General features: G+C 35.4%; 1 protein-coding gene across 4 annotated transcripts; it reads left to right on the top strand.

The window, feature by feature from the left end:
* The first annotated feature begins 8587 nt into the window (after positions 1-8587).
* LOC107843364 (two-component response regulator-like APRR7) lies at positions 8588-27527 on the top strand. Of its 4 annotated transcripts, none has more exons than XM_016687614.2 (9): positions 8588-8865; positions 9872-10346; positions 14916-15077; positions 15197-15330; positions 15599-15760; positions 16340-16523; positions 16610-17012; positions 17117-17909; positions 27009-27527. In XM_016687614.2, the coding sequence occupies exons 2-9, from the start codon at positions 10025-10027 to the stop codon at positions 27042-27044; spliced, it is 2196 nt and encodes a 731-aa protein (XP_016543100.1). In that variant the 5' UTR covers positions 8588-8865; positions 9872-10024; the 3' UTR covers positions 27045-27527. The 4 variants fall into 4 exon arrangements, with proteins under 4 accessions (XP_016543100.1, XP_016543102.1, XP_047254544.1 ...); XM_016687616.2 differs by having other exon boundaries at positions 8610-8865; positions 26972-27527; XM_047398588.1 differs by having other exon boundaries at positions 8610-8865; positions 16622-17012; positions 26972-27527.

Genomic DNA, 27527 nt, shown 5'->3' on the forward strand with positions numbered 1-27527 from the left:
TTTGGCCTCTAATACTTGCCATGCTTATTCGCGGATCCGACTCCTCTTCATTTTCACTCTCCATTTTGCAGGTTCTTACTTTGATTGACGACACATGACATAGTTCAAATTGAATGGTTAAGATTTAATTATTTTAAAGTAAATCTTGACATATGGCTTAGACAGTAAATACATTATATATTTAATTTAAAAAATTATTTCACCCCATAATCTTAGCAACATATCATTTGTCCATAAGTATAGCAATAAAAAGTTTTCTCTTCATACTTTTTTGTTTTTCCTAAGCAAGAATTACATGTTTTAATTTCTTTGTAAATTGATTTCTTTTATTATCTTTTTTTGGAACTTTTTCTTTAACAATTAGATATTTTATTTTCTTTAAAATAATTGACGTAAAATAGGAAAAATAATCGTCTCTTCTATTTTAGATTATCTTATATTACCTTTTTTTGAAACTTTTTATTAAAAATTAGATATTTTAGTTTCTTTAAAATATGTGAAATAAAATAGGGAGAAAATAGGTAGGAGAAATAACGGCTCTTCTATTTTAGAATAACTTTTTCTGAAACTTTTTCTTAAAAATTAGATATTATAGTTTCTAATAGGGAGAAAAAAGGGAGAAATATTCGGCTCTCGTATTTTAAATTAATTTTTTAATTCCTTTCTTTGGAACTTTTTCTTCAACAATTATCTATTTTATTTTTTTTAAAATAGGTGAAATAAAATAGGATGAACATAGGTGAAATAAATTATCGGTTCTCCTATTTTAAAGAAAATAAAAAATAAAATAGCTAGTAATTATTAATGAGAAAGTTTTCAAAAGAATGCAATAAAAATATTAATTTAGATAGAAAATAAAAACGGACCATGCATAGGGAAAAAGAAAATTAGGAAGAAAAGACTTTTTGTTGCTATAGTTGGGAACAAGCTGTTATATTGCTAAGATTGTGGGATTACAAGAATTTTTTAAAGTAAATATATAATGTATTTATTATTCAAATCATGATTAGAGATTTACTTTAGAATAATTAAATCTTGATCATTTAATTTGAACTATGTCATGTATCATCGATCAAGATAGGAACATAAGAAAAATGGAGAAGAACCAGATAGCCTACAACTTCAGTCCCTATGCTTTATTTTCGTCTAGTTAATTTTTGTGCTCTCTTAATTTTTCTGTTTTTTTAAGTTAGTTTTTATTTTAGAATTTCTTTTGGTATCAATCTAGTTTTGATTTAAGAAAAAATCTTTATTTTTTAAAAATATTCTATTTGTTTTATAATGAGTATTTTAGAATTTGGTTTATTCTATTAAATAAATTAAGAATAAAAAAAGATAAATAAAACCCCGTGAGAGTTAGGTTGAATGTTCCGTTGTTTAATCCATCCGAGTTCAAATGATCATTGGACATATCAATGATTGTTGTGAATGTGCCGAAAGTAGTTAGAATACGGATTAATAATTAACAGGGTCCCGGATAATAAAATAACATATTCCAGTAAAATAGACTTATGCAAATGGTGATAATTACTTGGCAAAGGCTATGCTTCTCATCCTCAATTCTCTCTGATCCTTTTATACCCTTCTACTATTATTCCTCTTCTTTATACTGTGATTTCTTCTTCCGTATTAATCAAGTTGATTAGTTTTGTTCATTTATGTATTGATCGTTGAGATGATTATTCAGATTCGTTACATTGGTGTTTTCATTTTTGTACTCTAATGGCAGTGACGGTGTTAGAGCACTTCAATGGCACCGATAATCTAGAGGACTGGATTTATAGGGAAGAGTGATACTTCACTTTCCTGGGCTTCTTGGAGAAACACTGGCTACCTCTTCTTTCCTACTACCTCGATGGTGAGGCCCTGGAGTGGTTCCGTTGGATGTCTCACAACAACCAATTTTTTAATTGAAAGCATTTCAAGGAGAAGTTAGCGTTGTGTTTTCGAAAATGAACCTATGCAAAGTCTCCTCTGGTGGATGCTCAAATTACCAGTATTCTAGCTTTGCTATAGAAGATCAAGGAGAAATATTCATTTTTTATAGTAGAAGATGCGCGGATTAGTGCTACTACAGTCTGTAGCAGAGGGATTACTTCTCCTTTGGCCGAAGCAAATTCAAGCCCGGTGATACTGTTGAGGGTCATCGGGAACTACTTGACACTTTCATCGATGAACATTCAGGCCATGTGGACAATATGCTCAATGAAATGTCTACCGGAGTTTTCACTGAAAAAGTGGAGGAAACGTCTTCTGCCTCTATCCTCGTAGGTAATTTGGATAATATTCAATCAACTAAGGTGCTCGATGAATCTGTTCATAGTTGCTGCCACAAGGTAATTGCAGAGGTACAGCCCAATACTCCAAACAAAATGCTTGATGAAGCAACATTATGCCTTGAACGCAATGAAGTCCAACTATTCGATGAATGTTCCCCAAGAAATATGTCAAAGAGGTATGTTAATACTACTTCTCTGGATCGTAGTTCTAGTAAACAGAAAATTGAATTTGAAACCTTTGACGACATGTATCTTGCCGACTTATTCATGGAACCTGAGACTGAGTATCTATCTCTAGATAAAGTTTTTATGGGGAATGGGGATGATATTCCAACAAGTGAAATTCCTGCAGATAAAGTGATACCTGATGTGAAGCGTGGAAAATCTACTGAGTAATTTAGTGGTCACAATATTTTGTATTAATTTCCATTTAATCCTGGTGTGAATTCCTTTATTGTCGTTGTTTATAAGACTACAACGAACCTTTGTATATGGGATCCGAGTATAAGTTCTAAGTCCAAGGCTCACATAGGTTATACAGTAAACATGAAGTCGTTACCATTATTGGGATCTACCATTGTTACTTCTTTGAATTTTAGTTTCCAAGACAGTTTTGCTAAATGCGTTGTAACAGACGAGATGGTGGTCATGGAATCAAAGGTGGATGATACATACTTTGAGGTGAATCATGTGTTTGATGACAGTTCCCAAAGAATTGTATTGCGAGAGCTACAACCAATTTCACCTTTTGATATTATATATCTTCCCAAATTATTCCGATTCTTGCAACAACTATTAGCTCAACTTATTTTTGTTCTCCAAATTCCAAAGAGTAAAGTAGGGCATGCTGTAATAGGAGGTGATGTCACTCCCCGAAAGGAAATAATTGAGAGGGCTAGTGCACTGAAAATGGAATTAGAGGGAAAAGAAGTTAGAACAACTGTTTGTATTGCATGGCTACAAGGCAGCGTCAAGTCCGTGACAAACTTGATTGAGCGGGAATTGCGTAACTTCTCTAGGCTTGAGGAAATCATGGTTTTTTTGGGCTCTCAAGGTGTACCGGCTAGTTATGCCACAGGTTCTTGCCTCGACCTTGTGTATATTTTTGTTGGATGTGCTGATGAGTTCATTATTTTGATATTACATTACGTCTTGGAACCGGGTGATAAAATAATTGCTTGTCTTCCCACTTTGTCACTGTATGAATTTGCTGCACTAGAATCTTGTAAAAATGATCATTGGTACTTGAATATGATTGGAAGTGAGCTTGAATATGGTGCAGCCATGGGACTGTCTCTCCTTGAAAGATTTTCAGATCGTCTTACTTTAGTTCTTCAATAGAACTATCATTGTTTCTACCTTCTGTGTGAAGCACCCATGTGGGTTAACGAAAGGTACTGGATTTTTTTTAGACTTAATGAAAAGGAGCCGAAGGTAATCTTCAGTGGTTTGAGTAATGTCATTCATCATACTAATTTAGAAGCTGCGAAAGACACTGAAATTGATGTATTAGTACTTAAGGTCGGCAGCTCTTGGTTTCACCTTCACACTAAAGCAGTAGCTCTCAACAAATATACAAGCCTGGACAAATTTGGCATTGTATTATCATTGTGGCTCCACTCGAACCTTTAGGGCAAGGTTCTCTTTGAGGGATGAAATATTGTTATGAATGGGCCGAAAACAGTTATGGTAAAGAAGCCCAATACCACATTAAGTGGCTATGTGTGGGATACGAATTAATAAATAACACATTTTAGGAAGAATAGGCTTATGCAAATGGTGATAATTCCTTAGACAAAGGCTATGTTTCTCATCCTCAGTTCTCTCTAGTCCTTTCATCCCCTTCTGCTATTATTCCTCTTCTTCATATTGTAATTCTCCTTTTGTATTAATCAAAGTTGATTAGTTTTGTTCTCTTTGTGTATTGATCGTTGAGTTGATAATTCGGGTTCGTTACAATGATGCTCATTTACAAATTCAATCCTAATACATGAGAGGCTAACACATGAATTACATATGAATCAGGGATGGTGACTTTTCAGTTCATTCCCCCAAATGCACTTGAGAGTGGTTGGTCCTTCAATATACATAAAAAAAGATCAGTACTTACAAAAACAAACCACCATTATTAATTAAAGAGTATGTAAGTGGCCAAAAACACATTTAAAGAATCTTAATTTTGTGAGTTTCATAAATAATCTATCTCTTATTATTTATTAAAATATACGCCGACTTTCAATTATTCACTTTTTCAACTTGAACAATAGTGATATTTCGGATAGAAACATGCACAGTTGATAGTTAATGCGTGTTTTAGTATATAGCTGATAATAGTTTGGATAGACAACTCAGACACCCGATAATTTAGATATGAAATTCGAAAAATCATGATATTAATTTAGATGTATTTCAACCCTATTTAAAAGGTTAAGTCCTTAATAAACAAGTACCATTCTAGCAAAGATGTTTGTTACCACTTGGCAAGTTTGGAAAACATATTGTCATATTGTATTAATGACACTCAGTGTGCCAAGTTGATGATGCTTGCTGCTTAATTCTGTGTATACATAGGTACACTGCTACTTGTTTTGTGTTTTTTCTCAAGTTTGTTTTAAGTTTTTTTTCTTTCTTAGTCCGTGTTTGAAAACATACTACATATTGCTTACACATGATGTGTCTCATAATAGAAGAAAGGAAAAGGGTTAAATTTATCCTTCTATTTTTATTAATTAGTTAAATTTATCCTTCGTTATATTTTTGGACTATTTATATCCTCATCATTATATTTTAGGGCTATTTGTACCTTCATCATCACGAAACTTATCAAACATACCCTTAATTTGGATGGAAACCCCAAATCAAAATATAATTCCTAATATTACTTCAATTAGATAGTGTTAATTTTGGCATTAGCTAATTAGATAAAATTATAAAGAAACAATGACATAGAGAATAAGAGCTTAAATGGATCTAGTGTTGTTGTTTCACGCTCTCGTACAAAGATTAAAATTTGATATTTATCTTGATTAATCCTAGCTAATTTATCTCAATTCAAACAAACTCTCATTGATTCCACAGGCCAAATTCGAGTTATGGACCGTTGCCACGTAGTAAAAGTCCGTGGTGGAAATAGGTGGTAGACGTCCATGGTGGTTGTCGTTGTTGGTCTCGCTGGCAACTGTGGTGGTGGAAATGAGTGATATAATAGTGGCAGCTATTTGGAAAAATAACCCTTAGAGAGATGAATAGAAATGGGTTGAGTATAACGTTGAGGGTATAAATAGCCCAAAAATATAACGAAGGATAAATTTAGCTAATTAATAAAAGTAGAGGGGTAAATTTGACCCTTTTCCCATATAAGAAACCACTTTACTCAAATCTTTTTGTTCGAGAAGTTTGAATTAATTGTACTTTTTCCACATTTTAACATGTATTTGACACATGCGTAAGTTAGGCCAATAATAAGGCCAACCATCGTATGATAACTGAATAGATTCAATCTATAGTCATTATTCTTTACGATAAAGACGTAATCCAGAGAGCTTTTCAACTACGTACTTAAGCTACTTCAAGCTGTGGACTTAGATTCATTCATCTAAAGTTTGCGTTGTTGGATTTATTATGAGCTTTTTTTTGTTTGTTTGTTTAAACGGGAGAAGAATTATCCGGTATGAAATTAAATCTGTTTGTTTGTTTAAACGGGAGAAGAATTATCCGATATAAAATTAAATCTTAACTAAGTGAAAATTCAGATAGTCAACCAATTGATTTATTACCAGTGATTCAAAATTAATGCGTCTTTTGATAAAAAGTGTACTATTGTTTTTGTGAAAAAGATCCAAGCCTAACTAACCTTTCAGAGCACATATAAAGATATCTTCAATTGTGGTAAAAGGGCGATACATCTTTTTCATAGAAAAACATATATTTACTCTTTATAAATACCTATCATACGCACTGCAAAAAAATATGTACCAGAGATCTACATTTGTTTTGGCTCTTAATGATTTCATGTCATCCTAATGTCCTTGTCCTTTTATAAATGCAATTGAGAGATTTAGTTCTACGGAATTTCTATTTAAGTGCATATTAATGGATTCTTAAGTGATTTATTGTATCCTAGTAGTAAGACGTTACTTTATTATTCACTTATTTGCATACACCTAGGCATAGGGAAATCTACTATAAAGTCACATTTTCAATCTGCATGCCTTGAATAGGGTTTTCCATCAAAACTTTATCAGTTCTTTATAGTTAATGTTTTGACTTGTAATTTATTATTTAAGGTGTTGTTTGGCCACTGATTCTTAAATGTTCTAAATTGCAAATCAAACTACCTGAACGGTGATAGTTGAGGAAGGAACAATAAAATGTGAGGTATTAAACTACTTGAACGGTTCCTAACCAAAGCTCTCACATTTAATTGGTGAAGTTCAAATATGAAACTTACGTATGACAATTCAAGTATAAAACTCAATAAATTAAGATAAATACTTTAGGTGTATTTTTCATTTTCACTCAAAAATTGATTACTATTTTTTGTGACCATATTAGAATTTTTATCGTATAAATTTTGCCAATATGATGTAGTGTTAGGTGACATTCTACACCTAAAAGATGCATGTTGAATCTTACATAATTTTTTCAACGAACCATAATTGTTCGTCAAATTGGTAGAATTTTAGGGACCATTGATTGGAAACGAGTTATCTTGAGATTAATTATCTAGAAATTAATTATTTCGAGATTAGTTATCTTAACCTCAACAAGAAATAAAAATCACACTATAATTCTCGCATAACTAATTTCAAATGAGGCATACATTTTATTTTAATCAAATATAAAATAAACTCATTTTAAAATTAATCTCCGAATCAATTATCCTTTATTCCTCCTACCAAAGATTTTCTTATATTATTGTGATAACTTTTGATGGTGATGGCCAAGTAAATAATTAATGATCTAACGGCTGAGATTCAATTAGAAAAATGGACACATCAAAGCCTCGTTTGTTCGCATATGTACATTAAAAAACGTTACCCATGCAGATATTTAGATATTTCTGCCAACCAAATGATTTTTGCAATTATCAAAGGGTATTTATATAACTTTGCAACAAAATTTGGACGCCATCAGGACCGTCCGTGAAAGACCCTGGCGACGACATTTTGTCTTCCTCCCATCGGCTTCGGATAGGGCCATTCGAGGGTATAGCTTCCAACAGAGTTTTTTTTATGTCCAGAATCGAATCCTTGACCTTTGGTTAAGGGTGGAGCAACCCCATTCGTTGCACCATAACCTATGTTGGTCCTTCGGCTTTTGTTTTTAGTCTGTTTAAAAAAATGAATAATTTTTTAATATAATTTTCACTAATTAAATGATATTTTTTTTATTTTATTTTATGTATTACAATTTAATTGAACATAGAGTTTAAGAAATAAAAAAATATTTGAGATTTTCATTAAATTATCTTTTATTATACTATTAAAATATATACTATAATTATTTTTAATTAAGTGAAATTTTATATGTGGAACCAATAAAGATAAAAGTAATTGTGTTTTTAAATAGTTATGAAATAAAAAAATGATATTCTTTTTTAAATAAACAAAAAATAAAATGACGACACGTGAAAAAGAGGAAATAATATTTTGAAAGGAAAGTTTTTGATGTAATTGATAAAGTTGTTATAATTATGGCTTCAACTCATGATAACAATCTCTTGTAGAAATAATCACATATAGTCTATTATCCTTACATTCATGACGAAAGCTTCGAGTGTCTTTTTTATCAAATAAGATTTTGTTATTTTCTTTCTCTATTTAATAATATTTGTCTATTATTAACGTATTACACATGTTAAAGAAATAATAAATAGTAGATATAATTTTACTATATTATTATTTAAATATAATAAATTTAATATTTTGTGAAATGTATTGAGTCGTGAATTATATTTATAGCAGAGGTAAAATAAATAAATTATTTATTAATTTTGTAAATTAAATAAATATTATTAACATTATTTTTTTTAAGCATGTAAAAGAAAAATAATGGAGTGAGAACATTTTTACTTTCTTAATTTTCTTTCAAATCAAAATCAGGAAAACACTAAAAATACTCAGCAGTTGACACGTGTCCTTCCATTAGATCTGTCGCGATTCGGCTGAAAGCCCTCGATCTTCCTTCTTTAGATTCTGCCATCAGCATGTTTACTGACGTGGAATAATCTCATCCTACGTGTCACACATGGGGCCCAGGTTTCGTCCATGTCATCAACAACAATTCTCAATCAATTGCTCCAAGAATTTTATTTCTTTCCCCTGTGGATATAGTAAAGTTTTCATTTGGTAAAACCAAAATCTCCCTCTGAAAATCTCTCAGTTTTTTTTTTTCTTAAAAAGAAAACTCAATAAAGCAAATTTGAAGTTATACATATATTTTTTGTAAAATTCTTTATGATATAATTGCTAATTATAGCTCCAATTTAATTTTTATGACGTCTTTGCTGTATTTTTTGCTGGGTTTAACGGAATTTCGGTGGCAAAACAATTTTCATAGCTGTTTTTTTCGATGAGCTTTGAAGGTACGGTCAATAATAGCTTCATTAATTTCAAGTCTATATTGTAGTTAATGTCTCTTTTTCACTTTAATTGTCATTTATTTTAGCGAATTATCATTGATGTTATAAATTGATGAGAGTTTCGTCTATTTTTTTGTTTTTGGTATGTGTGTTAAATTGTTTATGCTATTAACAACTATATAACATGCTTAGTATTATTCTCTGTGCTGGCCGGTAGGGTTTGATGTGTGTCTGATGCTTGGTTCTGCTTAATATAGGTGATAAATGAATGTTTGGTCAGACTTTGAGGAATTTTTGTATAAATGTTAGGTTTAATTGTATTGTTTTGATATCTCAATTATCAAGTTGTTTTGTTATAGCTTCTATTATCTTATGTTACTACGTGGTGTTTTTGTTATTATCTGTTGTTTCTTGTACTTTCATTACTCTTTTTAGGACTATTTCTCCTTCAATTGAGGGTGTATTGGAAATAGTCTCTCCCTATCTCTGAGTTAGGTGTAAGATCTGTGTATACTCTGCCCTTCTCACGCCCGGTGGCGGATCCATATTTTCACTAAGAGGGTTCGAAAAATAAAAATTTAATGCTTAGGATTTGAACTTGGAACCTCAAGGTGAATATTGAACCTCCTCAACCATTGAGTCAACCTCTTATCTGTGTTTAGTGGACTCAAAATCTATATACATACATAGTTTTTTTTTAGAAGTACCTTATATATCCGTGTATCCGAGGGGCTTCAGGTGATCCCCCCTTCGCTAGCCTTTAGATCCGCCCCTGCCCAGACCCCCCATTTGGACTGTTTTTCCTGCTGAGGGTCTACTGGAAACAATGCCTGTACCTGAGCGTAGGGGTAAGGTCTGGGTACATTCTACCCTCCTTAAACCCTACTTTGTGGGATAAGGGATGTGGAACTACAATGGGTTGTTGTTGTTATGTTTAATTAAGCAGTATTTCAATCTTGTTGATTTTGCTAATTCAATTGATTGTTTTAACATTTCTGATGTGGAATAGGTATGAGAGGGTTTGTATATGAAGTATTTCGGTTCTTGAAGAAGAAGCAGTTCTCACTTCACTTTAGCTGACAAGGATTTATGAAATATTATGTTGGTGTCACATCTTCCTTATCATCAGTACTTTTAGATCTGGTTGGCAAGGAGTGTATCAATGAATATTGTTGGTGACGAAGACAAAGAAATGCTAGATGAGGAAAAGGCTATTGGAGATGGAATTTTTCGTGAGGGATTAAATGTAGTTAAGGATAATGAGTTCAAAATTGGTACGATCAGTAATGACAGGATAGAAGAGAGGGAGATCACATTGCAAGCTCAACATGGTGTGAAATTGCAAGAACAACAACAGAGTCAGGGGTCAGCAGCCTGTTGGCAGCAATTTCTTCATGTCACCTCCATTAAAGTGCTGCTGGTGGAGAATGATGATTCTACACGACATATTGTCTCTGCTTTACTTCGAAATTGCAATTATGAAGGTTAGTCCGTTTTTGTCAAGTTTCAGTTTTAGCTTGACGGATTATTAGCAAATAGATAACATTAGACTGTTTTGTTAAAAACCTAGCTTATTCTTGTATCTGCTTAGCTTTCCTTTTATCCTTTCAACTCTATCTTGCAATAATCAAATACGATGGACAAAAAGACGAGCCAGACTCTACATCTGAGTTTGTTTTAATTTCTGGTTATGAGTACTTGCAGAACAATCAGATATTGCTTATAACATTGGCTATTTAAAAGATAGGAGTTTGAGGTGTTGTTTACAGTATATTTTTCTGAATTTTTATCATTCGACGCTAAATATACTCTTATTTGAGCTGCATAATGGTGTTGCCAGTGGCTGTCATCCTGATGGAAGTCAAAGTAGTCAAAAGCAAATAGCACTAACGAGGGCCAAACTCTTTTGGAGATTTAGTTGCTAAATAGATTTGAAGTATTTGCCATAACGAAGAAAAACACTAATAAAGAATTGACATAACTTTAGTTAAGTGGAATATATGAAGTAAAAATCGTGTCAATCAAGTTGAAAAATCATCTTAAATTTCTGATATAGATGAAAAGATGTAGTTTCATGTTTTCTGGAGCTCGTTTCTTTACGCTAAAAGTTTAATTTCGTTGATAATGTTTTTAAGAACTAATGGATTAATTGACTAAATATATTTATTGGTAGCAGTGACCTCTTAAAAACAATCTATGAGTGATGAAGGAGCACAACTTAGCACCTTAGTGTATACAGTAAGTGAGTAAGTGAGGGGAGGCTGCACAACACGACTTTATTTTAGTTACAAATGTGCCTTTAGCAACACTGATGGAGATGCCTAATAAATGACATGAGAAACAAAAACACAGTAAATATTATTAAGATGCATATCTACATTATTACACTAAGCACTATATATTGTTATATTTAACGCAGTATTTAATAATCCTTTTCTATGTAGGACATTACTTACATTATTATTCTAACTCTCTCCCTCACGTTGGTGCATTTAAGTGATAGGCACTGATGTAACTAACACGAGGACTAGTAAGGAGCTTGCTGAAAATATCTGCAAGCTGAGCATATGACTTCACAAATTTTGTAACAATATCTCATGAGAATGTCTTTTGTCAGATAAAGTGTATGTCAATCTTAATGTGCTTAGTCCTTTAATAAAATACCTATTTTGACGCAATAGAAATGGCTGCTTAATTATCACACACAAGTTTCATTTACCAGATTTCTCCAAATTTTAATTTTCTGAGCAATTGTTTGATCCAAACTAGCTCATAGGTTACTAGAACCATTGCTCGATATTCTGTACTGCACTAGATCGAGTAACCACATTTGGTCCCACACTATTCTAGGATATTGAATTACCTCTTACTAAAATACAATATCCCGACGCCTGGCAGTAGGTGTGAGAAGGTGATCCTGCCCATACGATCGATATGCTCATAGCCGCGATCCTTGAAGAGTAATCCTTTACCGGTAGCTAACTTTATATATGTAGAATGCAGACAACTGCATCCCAATAAACATCATAAGGAGAATCCATAAACTGACTTACAACACTCGCATGCTATTTTGTTCGGACTCTCCAAAAATGTCAATGGGTGCGTATTTGGTTCTTCAAAAGTAGTGTTTTTTTGGAGAATCCGACACGGGTGTGGCATTGAAAGTGAAGAGTCCGCACAACTTAGCTCACAGGACAAGAAATTTCAGGTCTAGTCATCGTGAGATAATTCAACTTACTAACCTACCACTTATGTCTTCCCAGATAGTGGCGCTCCTTGTTCTGGCAGGAATGTAGCACTCAGATTCATGTGAATTTCAATTGGTCCACATCTTCTTGTTCACGTCTCCTTGAGAATGTTTAAGATATACTTCCGTTGTGAATTAACGATGCTTGATCTGGACTGAGCAACCTTAATATCTTGAAAATGCTTTAGTCTACCGAGGTTTTAGTTTGGAAGTGCTGAAAGAGATGTTCTGATAATTGTTGATAATGACGTTATTGTCAACATAAACCACCAAATAAATGCACAACAAATACAATGCATATATGCAGGGCCTATCTTATGACATGAATCATCTGATGGACGCGGACGATGATGATAAGTCAGAAGTCGTGTCAACTTGGAAAACACACCCACACTACCTTTCCATGTAGTGCTGCGAGTCATGAAGAGTATTTTAGTTTATTCTGAAATTCGATACTGAGACTCTACATTATTCTTAGATCTTTTTTGCCAGCCTCTCAGTTATATTTTGTGATTGTTTGCGTAGAACTCTCTTCAGTCCAACCATGTCTCTCGGATTTGATGCTTTAGTTTCAAAAATATTAGAGTTTGAAATTGAAGTCCTATAATTACTTTAGAACCCTTAATGAGAAGTTCAAACTTCAAACTATTTAGCTTAGCCTTCCTCTTAAGTTGTATTGTGAAGGTCAAGGTATTTAAGAACACTTAATTACAGAGGCTAGTGAGGTAGATGAAAAGGACCGAGCATAGTTGGTGAAGGTTGACGCTCAACTATGTAGTCTCCTGCCTATAAACTCCCAAACAATGTTCTTATTTTGTCCATTGCAAACATTTATTTAGTTTAGGTAAAGGCTCACACTTTATATACACGAACATATCTCATTTTTATAATGTTATATCTCAAATGACAAACTTTAAGAAACTAGGAATTGGATATGTCTACTCACTAGGGATAAGCACAGAGGTGGCAAACGAGCGGGTCGAAAATGAGCCGGTGAAAATGGATAAAGTATCCGACCTTCTCATATTTGATATGGATGAAAAATGGGTAAACCAATGGATAATATGTCAAGACAAAAATACGCCACCCACAAGGAATAATAAACAAAGAATAGTAAACACATTCGTAATAAAGCATACAACAAAGTGTCCTAGCAAGAATAATACATCTACCAAGTAATGTCCTACCCCAACGACTCAAATTAGCACTAGCCTTCTATCCTAATCTGCGCCCTCCAGATCTTCCTATCTAGGGTCATATCCTCAGTGAGCTGTAACTGCTCTATGTCCCGCCTGATCACCTCTCTCCAGTATTTCTTCGGCCTACCCCTACCCCGCCTGAAACCATCCAAAGCAAACTTCTCACGGCCGAAGAAATACTGGAGAGAGGTGATCAGGCGGGACATGGAGCAGTTACAGCTTACTGAGGACATGACCCTAGATAGGAAGATCTGGAGGGCGCGGATTAGGATAGAAGGCTAGTGCCAGTTTGAGTCGTTGGGGTAGGACATTACTTGGTAGATGTATTATTCTTGCTAGGACACTTTGTTGTATGCTTTATTACGAATGTGTTTACTATTCTTTGTTTATTATTCCTTGTGGGTGGCGTATTTTTGTCTTGACATCCTGTTCTATGCTCTATTAAGTATCTGTTTATTATTCCTTGTCTTGAGCCGGGGGTCTATCGGAAACAACCTTTCTACTTCTCCTGAAGTAGTGGTATAGACTGCATACATCAGACCCCACTATGTGAGAGTACACCGGGTTTGTTGTTGTTGTCTTTACTTCTTATTATGTTAGAAATAAGTACTCCTACATTACACACAATTTTTTTTTTCTTCTTTTTCTCCTTTTATGGTGTGTTTGGTAATGAAGGAAAATATTTGTGTTTTACTAGAAAATATTTTCTTGGAAAATAAGTGGTCTTTGAGTCAGGGCAGGGTCCTGATTCGGGGTCAAAAGTCGAGTATCGGTTACAGGGTTGGGGACAGGATTTGGATCTCGGGTCTCAACTCGGTATCAGGAGTCAATTCTCTGATTGATGTTGGGAGTCGGGTCTCAAATCGGTGTCGGAATTTGGGTCTCAGTTGATGTCAGGAGTTGGATCTTGGGTCAGGGCAGGAGTTGGTGTCGTTATTTGGGTCTATCATGAGTGGGGTCTCGGGTTGGGGTCAGGGTCGGGAGTCGATGTCTGGAGTCGAATCCGAAGTCAGGGTCAGGAGTCAGGTTAGGGTCAGGATTCGTTTCTGGGATCATGGGTCGGTGTTCGGATTTGGGTCTCCAGTCGGTGTCAGGAGTTGGGTCTTGGGTGATGGTCGGAAATTGGGCCGTATCTTGTAACTAGAGTTATTTGAAGGGGAGCCAACAACAACTCTAATTGAAGAGCTGCTGACATCCTTTAACTGATCTAGCAACTTAGTTTCATTCCCTAGGTTACTTTGGCAGTATAAATTAATATAAAAATAGGTCTTGGTCATCTAATTTGTTTCTATTATGAATCTTGCGGCTGAAACTATAAGTTAGCAGCAGAAATCATGATGTTCATATAGATACATATTTTCCTGTCAACTTAATATGAAGTTTCAAGTTCCATTTTTGTGATATTTGGTCAGAACAACTTGAGTTGTATGATGACTTGTTCGTCATAGATTTTACCACAGTTCGCCTAAGTGGTTCTCTATGCTTTTCCCTTTTTATTACACTTCCAATTTATGACTTGACTGTATTTGTTGTAAATATCTTTTGTTTGGTTGCTCTCTTCCCATCTTTATAGTCTTTATTATGTAGTTAAATATTGTTATTTGCAGTTATAGAAGCAGCTAATGGATTGCAAGCTTGGAAGATACTGGAAAACCTGACCAATCACATTGATTTAGTGTTAACAGAGGTTGTAATGCCTTGCTTGTCAGGTTTATGCCTCCTATGCAAAATCATGAGCCACTACACACGCAAAACTATTCCTGTTATCAGTAAGTAACCCCTGCTAGTTTTGCCAATTCTTCTATTGTAAAACTCTTACTACAGTGTGTTTAATTTTGAATTGATACTAATACATCTACACCGAATAACTGATGAGGACCATGCGCAGTGATGTCATCTCATGATTCAATGGATTTAGTCTTCAAGTGTTTGTCAAAAGGTGCAGTGGACTTCCTAGTAAAACCTATACGGAAGAATGAGCTTAAGAACCTGTGGCAGCACGTGTGGAGAAGATGCCACAGTGTGAGACACCATCACTCTTAATATCTTTTTTTCTTGTAAGCATCTTGGTGTAAAATGAACGGCTGATGCATTGATGTCCATCAACATACCTAAATAACAGTAGTTCTTTGCGATGGAGATTAGAGTATGCTTATTTGTCGGTGGGTTGTTTGTCTAGTTATAGGCTGTTTATTCGTTGTGTAATATACCATCTCTTTACTCACCTTTTAAAACTAGACTTCCCAGCGTTTTTGTGTACTACCATGATAAATTTGTTCTCGTTTTTCAGTCTAGTGGAAGTGGGAGCGAAAGCGGCACTCAAACCCAAAAATCTATAAAATCAAAAAGCAGTGAGAAGTCTGAAAACAACAGTGGTAGCAATGACAGGGAAGATAATGGGAGCGATGGCCTAAATGTTGGTAACAGCAGTGAGGATGGGAGTGGCACACAGGTATTGCCATTTGGTTGCTTTTCCTACAAATAAAAGGACATTGGGCAAAATCTGCTTTTTAGCTTATTGCCATTTATTTATATGCAGAAAATACATGATAGCAACTGCCTCGAAAATGGGCTAGGTCTACTCTTTCGTAGTTTTTTGAAGCATTAGATAATAAAGGTGATTTCCTCGTCTTTTTTCAAAATGTTTTACCAGTTAGTACATGTAGACGAGAACCTGGGACGACATATGTTGATACATTTAGAACACTAACTTTTGCAGCAAATAAACGAGTTAGAAATGCACAGCTTCATTTGAGTTAGAATCCATTGGTTAGTCCATTGTGACAAAGATAATTTTGTATGTCCCAGCAATCGAAACCAATGCTTATGTAAGTTTCTTATGGAAAGGAAATAACTAAAGACTCCAAAATTCAACGTGTTTTTCTTTATTCACATCATCATCACGATTCAACATAATAGCTTTATAATGATATCCCTATTAAGCATTAAAATTCCAAGGCTTAATGACCAACAGAAGTACAGAATGATTTGTATTATATTTCTTTCTGAGTCTGAAATTTGTATTTTACAGAATTCCTGGACAAAGCAAGCTGTTGAAGCTGATAGCTCTCAGGCAGTGTCTCCAATGAATCAGCTACTTGAGTGTCCAGACAGCACTTGTGCTCAGGTTATTCGTTCAAATGCAGACACCGCTGCTAACAAGAATGCACAAATAAATGCCAAGAGGAAATGCCAAGAAGAAGAAGACCATCCTGGTAATTACTATTACTAATCTTTTTCTTCTCTTTGGCTTTAGTGTCTCTTATTTACTGAAATGTATCTATCATTTGTTTCATTGAAGATTCTATTGCAGAAGAACCCTCCCTCAAAACCATACCAAGATATCAGAAGTCACAGCCTGAAAATGCAATTCAGGTTCCAGCCAAACTTGTTGATGCAGAACATAAGACACTGCCGGCAATAAATTCCAAGACGAGAAGTTTGAAGATGGATAAACACCAGGCAGATCTAGATGGTAATTTTCCATCCACTGAATATCATGATGTGACTGCTGAGACACCTCATCCTCGGACCAACAGCAGAAGGCTGAACAAAGCTGTGCAGGTATTAGATATCAATAATTCATCCATTGGTGAGTCTAAAGAGCTAAGTTTAAAAAGGCTAAGAGGACCAAAAGAACCAGAAAAAACTGCTCAAGATGATCGTAATGTTTTGAGAAGATCAGATCTTTCAGCTTTCTCAAGGTTTGGAGACGTGCTTTCTAAACTTTTTAAGCTGTGCTGATTTCCTTTTTTGGATAAGGAACTTCAGCAATTTACCTTTTGCTCTGTGGTGGACCGTTTTGCAGGTATAATTCGTCTTCAAACCCTACGAGGACTCCTGATGGGATTACACTTAGTAGTTCTTTAATTAATAATGGCCAGGAAGTTGCCAAGAACGAATCATGTGATATTCCAACTCATACAAATGAGAAATTTTTAAATCCGAGTGGAACTGGCAATGTTATAGATAAGGGGTCCACCACTAATAAGCTTTCTGAGGAACCATTACTTTCTAGAGATAGGGCAGAAGCAACATCAACAATTAAAGGTTTGTGCTCATTGTCAGCTTTCAAGCCTGCAAAAGTTGACTTCAGAATCTCCCCTCAGCAAGTTCCACACATTAAGCTTAAGCCTTGTAATACACAAGCTACAGACAATCTTGCCCTGGGAGGCTCTCACATTGACATCCTAGTTCATCACTCTCATCAGCACCACCACCACCATCACTTCCACGACCTAGATCAAGATTGCACATCCACCCATGTAGATTTCTCATTGAAGAAACTAATTGTAGATGGCCCAAGTTGTATTTCATCCAACATTCTAGCTAGGCCTTGTGAAGGGAACCCTGAATATCACAGTTTGAACAGAAGTGCTTCGGGAAGTAACCGTGGAAGCAATGTGCAAGATGTAAGCTGCACAGCTATAAATGCTGGAGGTACAAATGGGGAAAGTGATAATGGGTTAGCTGGCAAAAATGAAAGTGGTGATGCCAGCGGCAGTGGTTGTGGAAATACAACTGATCCTTCTGAACTTGTCAGAGCAGCAGCCTTGACCAAATTTCAGCAGAAGAAGAAAGATAGATGCTTTAAGAAAAAGGTAGATTGAAACATTTCATTTATATTTTCTCTATCCTAATCTTTTTTCATCAGTGATTGGTCCTATTCCTACTTTCTTGTGAAGTAGCTGGCCCATCATTCTACTGTCGTACTTGGTCAATCTGTTTATCTGTTGGTATGTATAGATGGCGTACCTATTACATGCAATGATCACGAGAAAATCATACAATTAAAAAAATATCTAACCAGTCATTTTCAAATCAAGAATTTAGGACATCTAAAATATTTTCTCGGTATTTTGAGGCCCAATCAAGAGACTGTTATTTCTCAAAGAAAATATGTATTCGATACTTTTAAAGCCACGGGTATGCTGGTTTGCAAATCTGTTGATAGTCTGATTGGATCTGAACAATAACTGTTATCAGATCAAGAGAAGCCATTACAAATCCTAAAAGGTACCAAAGGCTAATCAGGAAGTTAGACTATCTCACTGTTACCTAAACAAACATTGTTTTGTGTGGGTGTAGTAAGTCGGTCAATGCATCTCCAATACCAGTCAATGAAATGCTGTTGTACAAACTTAAGACACATAAAAAGATCACCCGGCCAGGATTGTTGCTTGAAGACAAAGGAAACCCTCAGATTATAGGATACTTTGATGTAGATTAGGCTGGTTAACCAATTAGTTGACATTCTAGATCTAGCTTCTGTGTTTTTCCTGTGGTAATCTTGTATTATGGAAAAATAAGAAGTAGAATGTTGCTGCTCGATCAAGTGCAGAGCTGAATCCGTGGCAACAACTGTCTGTGAACAAATATGTGTTAAACAATTACACTGAAAATGGAAGTTTGTAGACATTAAACAAATTAAGTTTTATTGTGATAATCAAGCAATATCAGATATAGCTTCTAATCTAGTTTTTCATGAAAAAATTGAAAATATAAATAGGTACCACTTTTTTGTCAAAAAAAATAGGTACCACTTTGTTCAGGAGAAGATCATTTCTAAGGAAATTATCCCAAACCCTTTCGCTCAACTAAACTAGTGAGAAATATAGGAGAATTTTTTTTTTTCTTTTTTTGAGAAAGGTAACATATTTGTATATTTTTATAAGACTACACATAAACAGTGTAGCACCCGTTAATTACAGATTACAAAAGTATAGAGCATTTGATACTCTGTCATCTCACAAGGATTCTAATATGTCAGATTTTTTTTTGGTATTCTAAACCTATTGCTTTACACAAAAAAAAGAACAGCCCCAAGCATTTCATCTTAATCTTCTGTAGATGGTCGGCTTTGTTTTCAAAACATCTTTGGTTTCTCTCTTCCCAAACTGTCCACCAAATGCACGCTGGAATAATCTTCCATCTCATTTTCTGAATTGCATTACTGCCTTCTTTGTTCCAACATGCTAGCACATCGACTATATTACTTGGCATGGTCCATAGAATCCCCCTAAAGTTGAGGAACACCCTCCATAATTGTCCAGTTAGTTCACAGTGCAGAAATAAATGATTAATTGTCTCAGCATTTTCCCCACATAAAAAGCATCTGGAACATAGATGATGACCCCTCTTGCACAGATTGTCCTGTGTGAGTGCTTTTCCTCTAGCTAATAACCAAGTAAAACAAGATACTTTATAGGGAATTTTGACTTTCCATATCATCTTCCAGGGCCGACACCCAATCTGATTTTATTATTGAATTGTTTTTTAATCTAAATTATTACATTGAGACCCCTATTTATAGACACTACAGTAGACTTCATTTCTTCAGATTTTAACTCGCTCAACAACTGTTTGATTCAAACTAGCTCACAAGTGGCTAGCGTCATTGCTCAAAATTCTGCTTCTGCACTAGATCGAGCAACCATACTCTGTTTCTTACTCTTCCAGAACACCAAATTACCTCCTACTAAAACACAATATTCGGATGTAGAACGTCTATCACAAGGTGATCCTGCCCAATCAACAATTAGCATCTGTATATTCTGCTTTGGCATTAGATCGAGCAACCACAGTCTGTTTCTTACTCTTCCAGGGCACCAAATTACCTCCCACTAAAACACAATATTCGAATGTAGAACGTCTATCACAAGGTGATCCTGCCCAATCAGCGTTCGTATATCCAACAACTTGATCATGACCTCGATCCTCGAAGAGTAATCCTTTATTTGGAGCTAACTTAATATATCGCACATTGCGAACAACTGCATCCTAATGAATATCACAGGGAGAATCCATAAATTGACTTACAATACTCAGGATAGGAAATGTCAGGTCTGGTCACTATAAGATAACTCAACTTACCAACTAGACGCCTATATCTTCTAAGATCATTACGTGGCTCCCCCTATCCTGGCAGGAGTTTACTATTTGGATCCGTAGGAGTGTTAACAGGTTTACATCCCATCATTCCTATCTCTTCAAGAATATCTATGGCATACTTGCATTGTGAAATAACAATACCTGAGCTTGGACTGAGCAACTTCAATTCGTAGAAAATACTTTAGTCTGTTGAGGTTTTTAGTCGGGAAATGCCGAAAGAGGTTTTCTTTAAACTAATGATACCATCTTGATCATTACAGTAATAACGATATCATCAATCTAAACCACCAAATAAATACATAGATTTGAAGCAGAATGTTGATAAAACACAGTGATTTGTTTCACTACGAATCATGCCAAACTTCTAAATTATTGTGCTGAACTTTCCAAACCATGCTCGAGGAGATTGTTTTAGACCATAAAGTGACCGACGCAATCGACACTCTGCCCGCGAAGCAACAAAACCAGGCGGTTGCTCCATATAACTTCCTACTCAAGGTCACCACAGAGAAAAACATTCTTAATATCCGATTGAAAAAAGAGGCCAATATCGAACAATAGCCATGGATAGAAAAAGACGAACAAATGCTATTTTAGCCAAGGGAGAGAAAGTATCACTATAATCAAGCCCAAATATCTGAGTATACCCCTTGGCAACAAGGCGAGCCTTAAGTCGATCAATTTGGCCGTCCGAACCAACTTTCACTCCAAAAACCCACGGATAACCAATGGTTGATTTATCTGAAAGTAGAGGAACAAACTCTCGAGTACCACTCGTATGTAAAGCAGACATCTTGTCAATTATAGTCTGTCTCCATCTTGGATGAGAAAGTGCTTCTTTTGTGGACCTAGAGATGGAGACAAAGGACAAAGATGATATGAAGGCATAATGGGGGTGATGATAGACAATGATAACTTAAAAAGGTATAATGAAGGTTAATATTAGGAGCGGATCGTGTACCTTTTCGAAGTGCAGTCGGAGGAGATAAGTCTATAATGGTGCAGGGTCAGGTGCAGGATGGGAATCATCTGAGCTTGATGTTGTACGTGGACAACAATGATAAGTCAAGAATAGTGGCACTAAAGATGGAGTTGTAGAAGGTATGTTAGATGCAGGTAAGACTGTGGCACTATAGATGGAGATGTAGAAGTAGCAGTAGGAACCTCAAAAGTCTATATAGGTAAGACCTCAGACATGTTAGGATGATCAGGATCAGAAGAAGATGTAAAGTAAGGTTGAGACTCAAAGAATGTGACATCAACTAACATAAGGTACCGACAAAGATTAGGCGAGTAGCAACAATATTCCTTTTGTACTCGAGAATAACCAAGAAGGATACATTTGAGAACACAAAGGGTTAATTTATCTTTATCGAAGGTGAAGATATGAACAAAACATGTACTCCCAAAGACACGAGGGGGAAGAGAGTAGAGATGTGACTGAGGAAATAATATTGAATAGGGAATTTGATTTTGAATGAAAGATGAAGGCATCTGATTAATTAAATAACAAGATGCGATAATTGAGTCGCCTAAAAAACACAGCGGAACATGAGATTGAATGAGAAAAGTGCAAGCAGGATGAGGTGCCTATTCTTCCTCTCTGCTACTCTATTCTGTTGAGAGGTATATGGACTAGAAATCTAATGAATAATTCCTTGATGAGTCATAAATTGTTGAAATTGGGAGAAATGTATTCTAAGGCATTATCACTACGAAAGGTACGAATAGAGACGCCAAATTGATTTCGTACTTCAGCGCAATAACTCTTGAATATAGTAAACAATTCAGAGTGATCTTTCATTTAGAAAATCCAAGGACATTTTGAATAATCATCAATTAAGCTAACAAAATAACGAAAGCCTGAGGTAGAACTGATTCTACAAGGACCCAAAATATCAGAGTGAAGTAAGGAAAAGATAGACTCTGCACGATTCTTCTGCACGATTCTCAGTACTACATTTAAAGGTAGTTTGAATGGTTTCTCAAGTTGACACGACTCACAATTTAATGTGGATAGACCAGAAAAACTAGGCACTATATAATTTGAACAATCTAGGATGTTCTATACGTTGGTGAATTATATCCGGAGAATTTTAATTGGTCATGCTATGAAGGAGTTAGGGGAGGTAAGGTAGTAAAGGCTTTGTGATTCATATCCTACACCAATAGTTTGTCCCGTACTATGGTCATGCATGATAAAAGAGTCCTCTAGAAATAGTATGCTACAATTTAGGCACGAGTCAAACGACTAACTAATGCAAGATTGATGCAAGATTGAAAGGACAACCAGGGACAAAGAACAAAATTTAAAGCGACAGAGGATAGTGGAGTAGCTTGTCTAACTCCTTTTGCTTTGGTTTGGTTACTATTGGCTAAAGTGACTATTGGAAGACTGTGAATAAATAATATTTAATAGAAGTGATTTATCACCAGAGACCAGAGATTTGATTAGAAGCGTCAGAGTCCACAACCCATGATCCAAAGGTAGTAGATTGTGCAGTGAGGATACTGGTAGAGATATCTGCTTACTTGGGCGATACTGAAGATACTCATTATATTTCTTTTCAGATAAATGCACCTATTGATTACTGGTAGTGTTAGACTGAACAACATGAGCATTTTTAGGTGGTCGATCATGCAAAGAATAGCATATTCCACGAGTATTTGTTCGAGCCTATTACAATAACAAGCCTTTTACAATAACTACACCTAGGTTGAGATCTTCCAAAACGACCTCCCCCTCATCAATTCTTCATGGACTGGGATGTTTGATTCTCTTATCTCCTCATTAAGGGTTCAAAAGTGACCATAGGACTTGAACTTCCAATTCTCGCATTTTTTGAGCCAAAAATATCACACCCAAAAGATATGTGAAATCAGAATTTTGTACCCAAAATATTCATGGAAATCTGCTACCGGCACCTGAAGAAAAAGATTTGTATGTCTGATTTTATTGGAAAACTAGCCGGAAAAAATTTAAGTCGTCTAAATTCTAATCTGATAGCCATAAGTTGCTCAAAATCAGAAAATAGCTATATGGGCAGCCTCGGAATGAAGAGGCGAGGCTACTGGAAAAAAGAAACTGCCGAAAAAGTAGCCGAAAGACATTGCACGCACCGGCGTGTGGATCTGACGCGCTGCCGGAGAATATATTCTAGCGGTGCGTGTGACACCTATTTTCAGCGACTCTGACCGGCGTTTGCTCGCCGGGAAGTTTCGAACCTGATGGTGGTGTTGGTTTGTCTTGAAATACACCAACGGAAAAGATATTTATTTGGACAGCGACTTGTGTCACCGAAAAACGACACAACAATGCTGGAATGATATTTTTCTCACCAATGCTCTGATACCATGTGAGAAATATAGGAGAAAAATATTATTGAATTGTTTTTTAATCCAAATTATTACATTGAGACCCTATTTATAGACACTACATTTAAATCCTTTTCAAAATAGGACATTAGCATTACAATCCTTTTCCAAGTAGGATTTGATATAATATTCATATTCCTACTCATATTTTAATACTACTATCAACTATCTTTACAAAGGTTCCTCATAGGACTACAAAGTGAAAACATTTCTAATTAGTTTAGTGCATATGATTTATATGTTCCAACTTAAAAGGTGTGAGATATTAATGATAATTCGAACAAGAAAATTAGCAAGTCAGGCTCACTTATTTGAAAATCGCTACACGGATAAGAAACTGGGGTGACTGAGGTTTAAGTTTGTGTATTTATAGGGATGAAAGGATTGTTGGGTGATAGAAAACTTTAATATTTTTCGCCATACAAAATACTCCCTTCGTTCGCTTTTATTTGTCACTTTTTGGCATGGCACACCCAAAACGTCAAATCACCCAATAAGTGCACCTCACTAAGGTCAAGGAGGAGCCATCATAATAGATGTGTAGCAACCAATCATTTATAACTTTCTCACATGTGTTTATTTTTCGTATTACTAAATCTTACACCTATTATTCAGTGGACAAGCAATCGTTAATTTGAAGGAATTCACAAATCTCTTCTAATCTTAGATTAATTTTTTGTTCTAGAGTTCTTATCTATTTCTTAGTCTACATATTACTAAATTGTGACATTTCTTTTGGCACTTCTGGAGTATGGATGTAGAAAAATTGGGTATCTTTTAAGTATACAAATTGCTCAGTACTCTAGATTAGATATTCTGATCTCCAATGTAAGTATGCTCTAGGCGGTCTTGTTATAAACCCGTTGACACTCTTATGGATCCAAATGTTAAGCTTCTACTAGGTCCATATTAGTCCATTAATGACCATGCAAGATATATGTGGTTGGTTGGTAGGTTGAATTACCTCAAAATAACTCGGGATGGTATTGGCTTTATGGTGAATGTTGTAAACTAATTAATGGACTCTCCATGTGACTCTTGGATGCAAGAATCTATATGCTTTTCGTGAGTGTCATAATCCAGTTTATGGACCCTCCATGTGATTCATTGGGATTCAAGTATCTATATTTTTTGATACATAAAATCAACGTCAAAAAGAAGATTATTCTTTGAGAACCAAGGACATGAGCAAATACTGAATACACAAATGTAGATTGAGCAGGATTATCTTCTACTAGACGTTTGACTTCTACATGTTTTGTTCTACTTGGAAGTAATTTGCCTTGGAAAATAAAGAAACAAATTAGGTTGCTAGATCCAGTGAGAGGCAAGAGCATAATACACTGATTATTGCAATTTGCGATCTCATTTGCATCAAATAGTTGTTCTTCATGTTATATCTAGAAAAGGGGCAGCCCAATGCACGCTCCCGCTATGTGCTGGGTCAGGGGAAGGGCACCACCACAAGGTGTAGGCAGCCTTACCTTGCATTTCTGCCAGAGGCTGTTTCCAAGGCTTAAACCTGTAACCACCTGGTCACATGGCAACAAATTTATCAGTTACTCCAAGGCTCTCCTTCAAAAAAAAAAAAATAGTTGTTCTTCATGTTGCATTGAGGTTGGTGCTTCATGAGAGAACTAAACACATGGAAATTGACCACACCTTCTCGGAGAAAGATGCAATTAGGAGACATTGTCACGAAATTCATGGAGTCAAATGATTAGTTTTGAAGATATATTCACCAAGTCTTCACGGGTCTTCATATTAGGTACATTCATAACAAACTCGGTGTATACCACTTGTATGCTCCATCTTGAGGAGAGTGTTTAGTTAATTTAATCAGCTAAGTGCATATAGTTATGCTTAATGTAAGGGCCCCATATTGGGAAACATAATAATATACGTAGTTACGTATAATGTGTAAAACGAGTCTCTTCACACATTCTTTCTCTGTTGCCCACCACTGCTCAATATTCCTACTTTTAATGTACATATGTAAAGAAAAGAGAAGAAAGAGATTTTGGGAATGAATTATTTTTTCATTCCATTAAGCGTGTGGTCCATAGAGATCGTGGATCTTGTTGATATTGATTGAGGAGAATGATGATGTGTAGCTGTCTAAATCCATAAACCTAGAAAGTTGTCGTCACTGGTTCTCTACTTGTTTACCTGTGTCAGTTTGGGAGGCAGTCGGTGTAGATTAACAGTTCACTGTTGGGCATAAACGAGTTCAGTGGCTTTTGGACTATTAAGAGATTCCAAAAGAAGGAGAAGCCAATTTGGAGGAAAATTTTAAATGGTTATGGATGGATAAAGAATGTGAGATCTGTGATATCAGCATGTCTAAAGAATAAAGGTGGAATATGTTCATTTTCTCTGGAAGAGCTAGGCACCTCTGAACTGTTGGTGCCAATTTGCCTGGATAGGATAGGGCAGGAGAAAATTCAGGGGCTGAGTGTTCCTACCCTAACTTGATGCTGTTAATCTGAGGAGACTAAATTTGGTTGTGTTAATAGAGGGAAAGATTCTGCTCCTGAATGTCGGATTCTGTTTAAGCTTTGTTTATCCTTGGCTAGAAAAAACAGAGGAAATTGAGACTTATTTTTTATGTTGTCACTGTTCATTAGTCAGAAAGGTTGATTTTAGCAAGCATTGTATTTCCTTTTTCTTCTTACACAATCTCCTAATGAAGTTCTTGTATTGAACATGTAATAAGTTAACTGTAGCTCTCCCAAAAAAAGTACACACTTTTGACTCCCTCTCTCTTGAATTGGATGATCCAGACATATATAATTCTTAAAATGTATGAGAGTGGGATATTATAGAAGAAATTCCGCATCAAGTGAAGAATATATGAAATAATATCGATTTCTTGGGAATGAGGAATACTGTAGTTAAAGGACTCAACTAAATTGAAATGGATGATGAACGAATGTCGTAAGTAAATTGTGATGGAGGTGAACAAGTTTATGACTATTGTATCGAAACTCATTCGCTATTTGCTTCATTGACAAAGTGTAAAATTCTAGTGTTCCGAGGTACTTCTAGTATAGCACAAATACTGCCTATGTCTATAAGATCATATTTGTGCCAAATGCGGCACTTCTTTGTTCTTTTATTTATTCTAAGTTAATAAACGGAGAACTAATGTTGTGGATCAAATTGTTACTTTTGCCGGCAAGTGCACCTTAATTTTAAAATCAGGTGGGCAATACTTGAACCGTCACTTATAATCCTCTTGAGCAAGTTGTAAGAGAAGAGCTGATTTTCTGCTTCCGAGGCCAATGATCTTAACTGGTTGAAGCTGGTCTACTACCTCTCTGCATCTTACAGTTGATCTTGAGGGAACACACATATTTATAGTTTCAGTTATTTTTCTTTTGTATCTTGAATGCAGCCACTCAGAAAGTGAAAGGAGTGTCTTCTGTGCGTAGGGAGTTGCAACTTTAGAAGGAATGAGGTTGACCTGATAAGGGTACATAATGACGACCTAAAAGCTATGTGGAAAATGCCATGCAACAATCAAGAAGTTTTCATTCTCTGTTATTTTGCTGAATTCAAATGGCTATACCATCCATTTGAGTTTGGATGCCATAGCAGCAGTTATCTTTTCTTCCTTGAATTGTATCATTTGTTTGATATCAAAACAGAGTGAGACTAGCAGAACAGTGGCCACATGTTCGAGGACAATTTCTGAGGCAGGCAGAGCAAAAGTAACCCAAGGAATACTGCAAATCATCATTTAGACCATACTTCCTGATCTTGCATGCATTAAGTTTGTTTGTTCATTATAGTATCTTGTAGTGTGAGGATCTTACTCCTGTGCAACATATAGTCAGATTTAACCATATTTTTTTCCTGGCAGACATTGATGTGCCAATCATTGCCACTTGTGATAAGAGGTTTTGCATTTAAGTGAATTGCTTTCTATAATAACTACCTATTATTCTCCA

Source organism: Capsicum annuum, chromosome 10, assembly GCF_002878395.1.
Source record: "Capsicum annuum cultivar UCD-10X-F1 chromosome 10, UCD10Xv1.1, whole genome shotgun sequence".
NCBI classification, from domain to species: domain Eukaryota; kingdom Viridiplantae; phylum Streptophyta; class Magnoliopsida; order Solanales; family Solanaceae; genus Capsicum; species Capsicum annuum.

Bases quoted from the DNA above. Each gene is read 5' to 3' on its own strand.
- LOC107843364 (XM_016687614.2), top strand. From the start codon at position 10,025: ATGAATATTGTTGGTGACGAAGACAAAGAAATGCTAGATGAGGAAAAG. The intron at 10,347-14,915 runs GTTAGTCCGTTT...TGTTATTTGCAG, and splicing joins TCGAAATTGCAATTATGAAG to TTATAGAAGCAGCTAATGGA. The intron at 17,013-17,116 runs GTTTGGAGACGT...ACCGTTTTGCAG, and splicing joins GATCTTTCAGCTTTCTCAAG to GTATAATTCGTCTTCAAACC.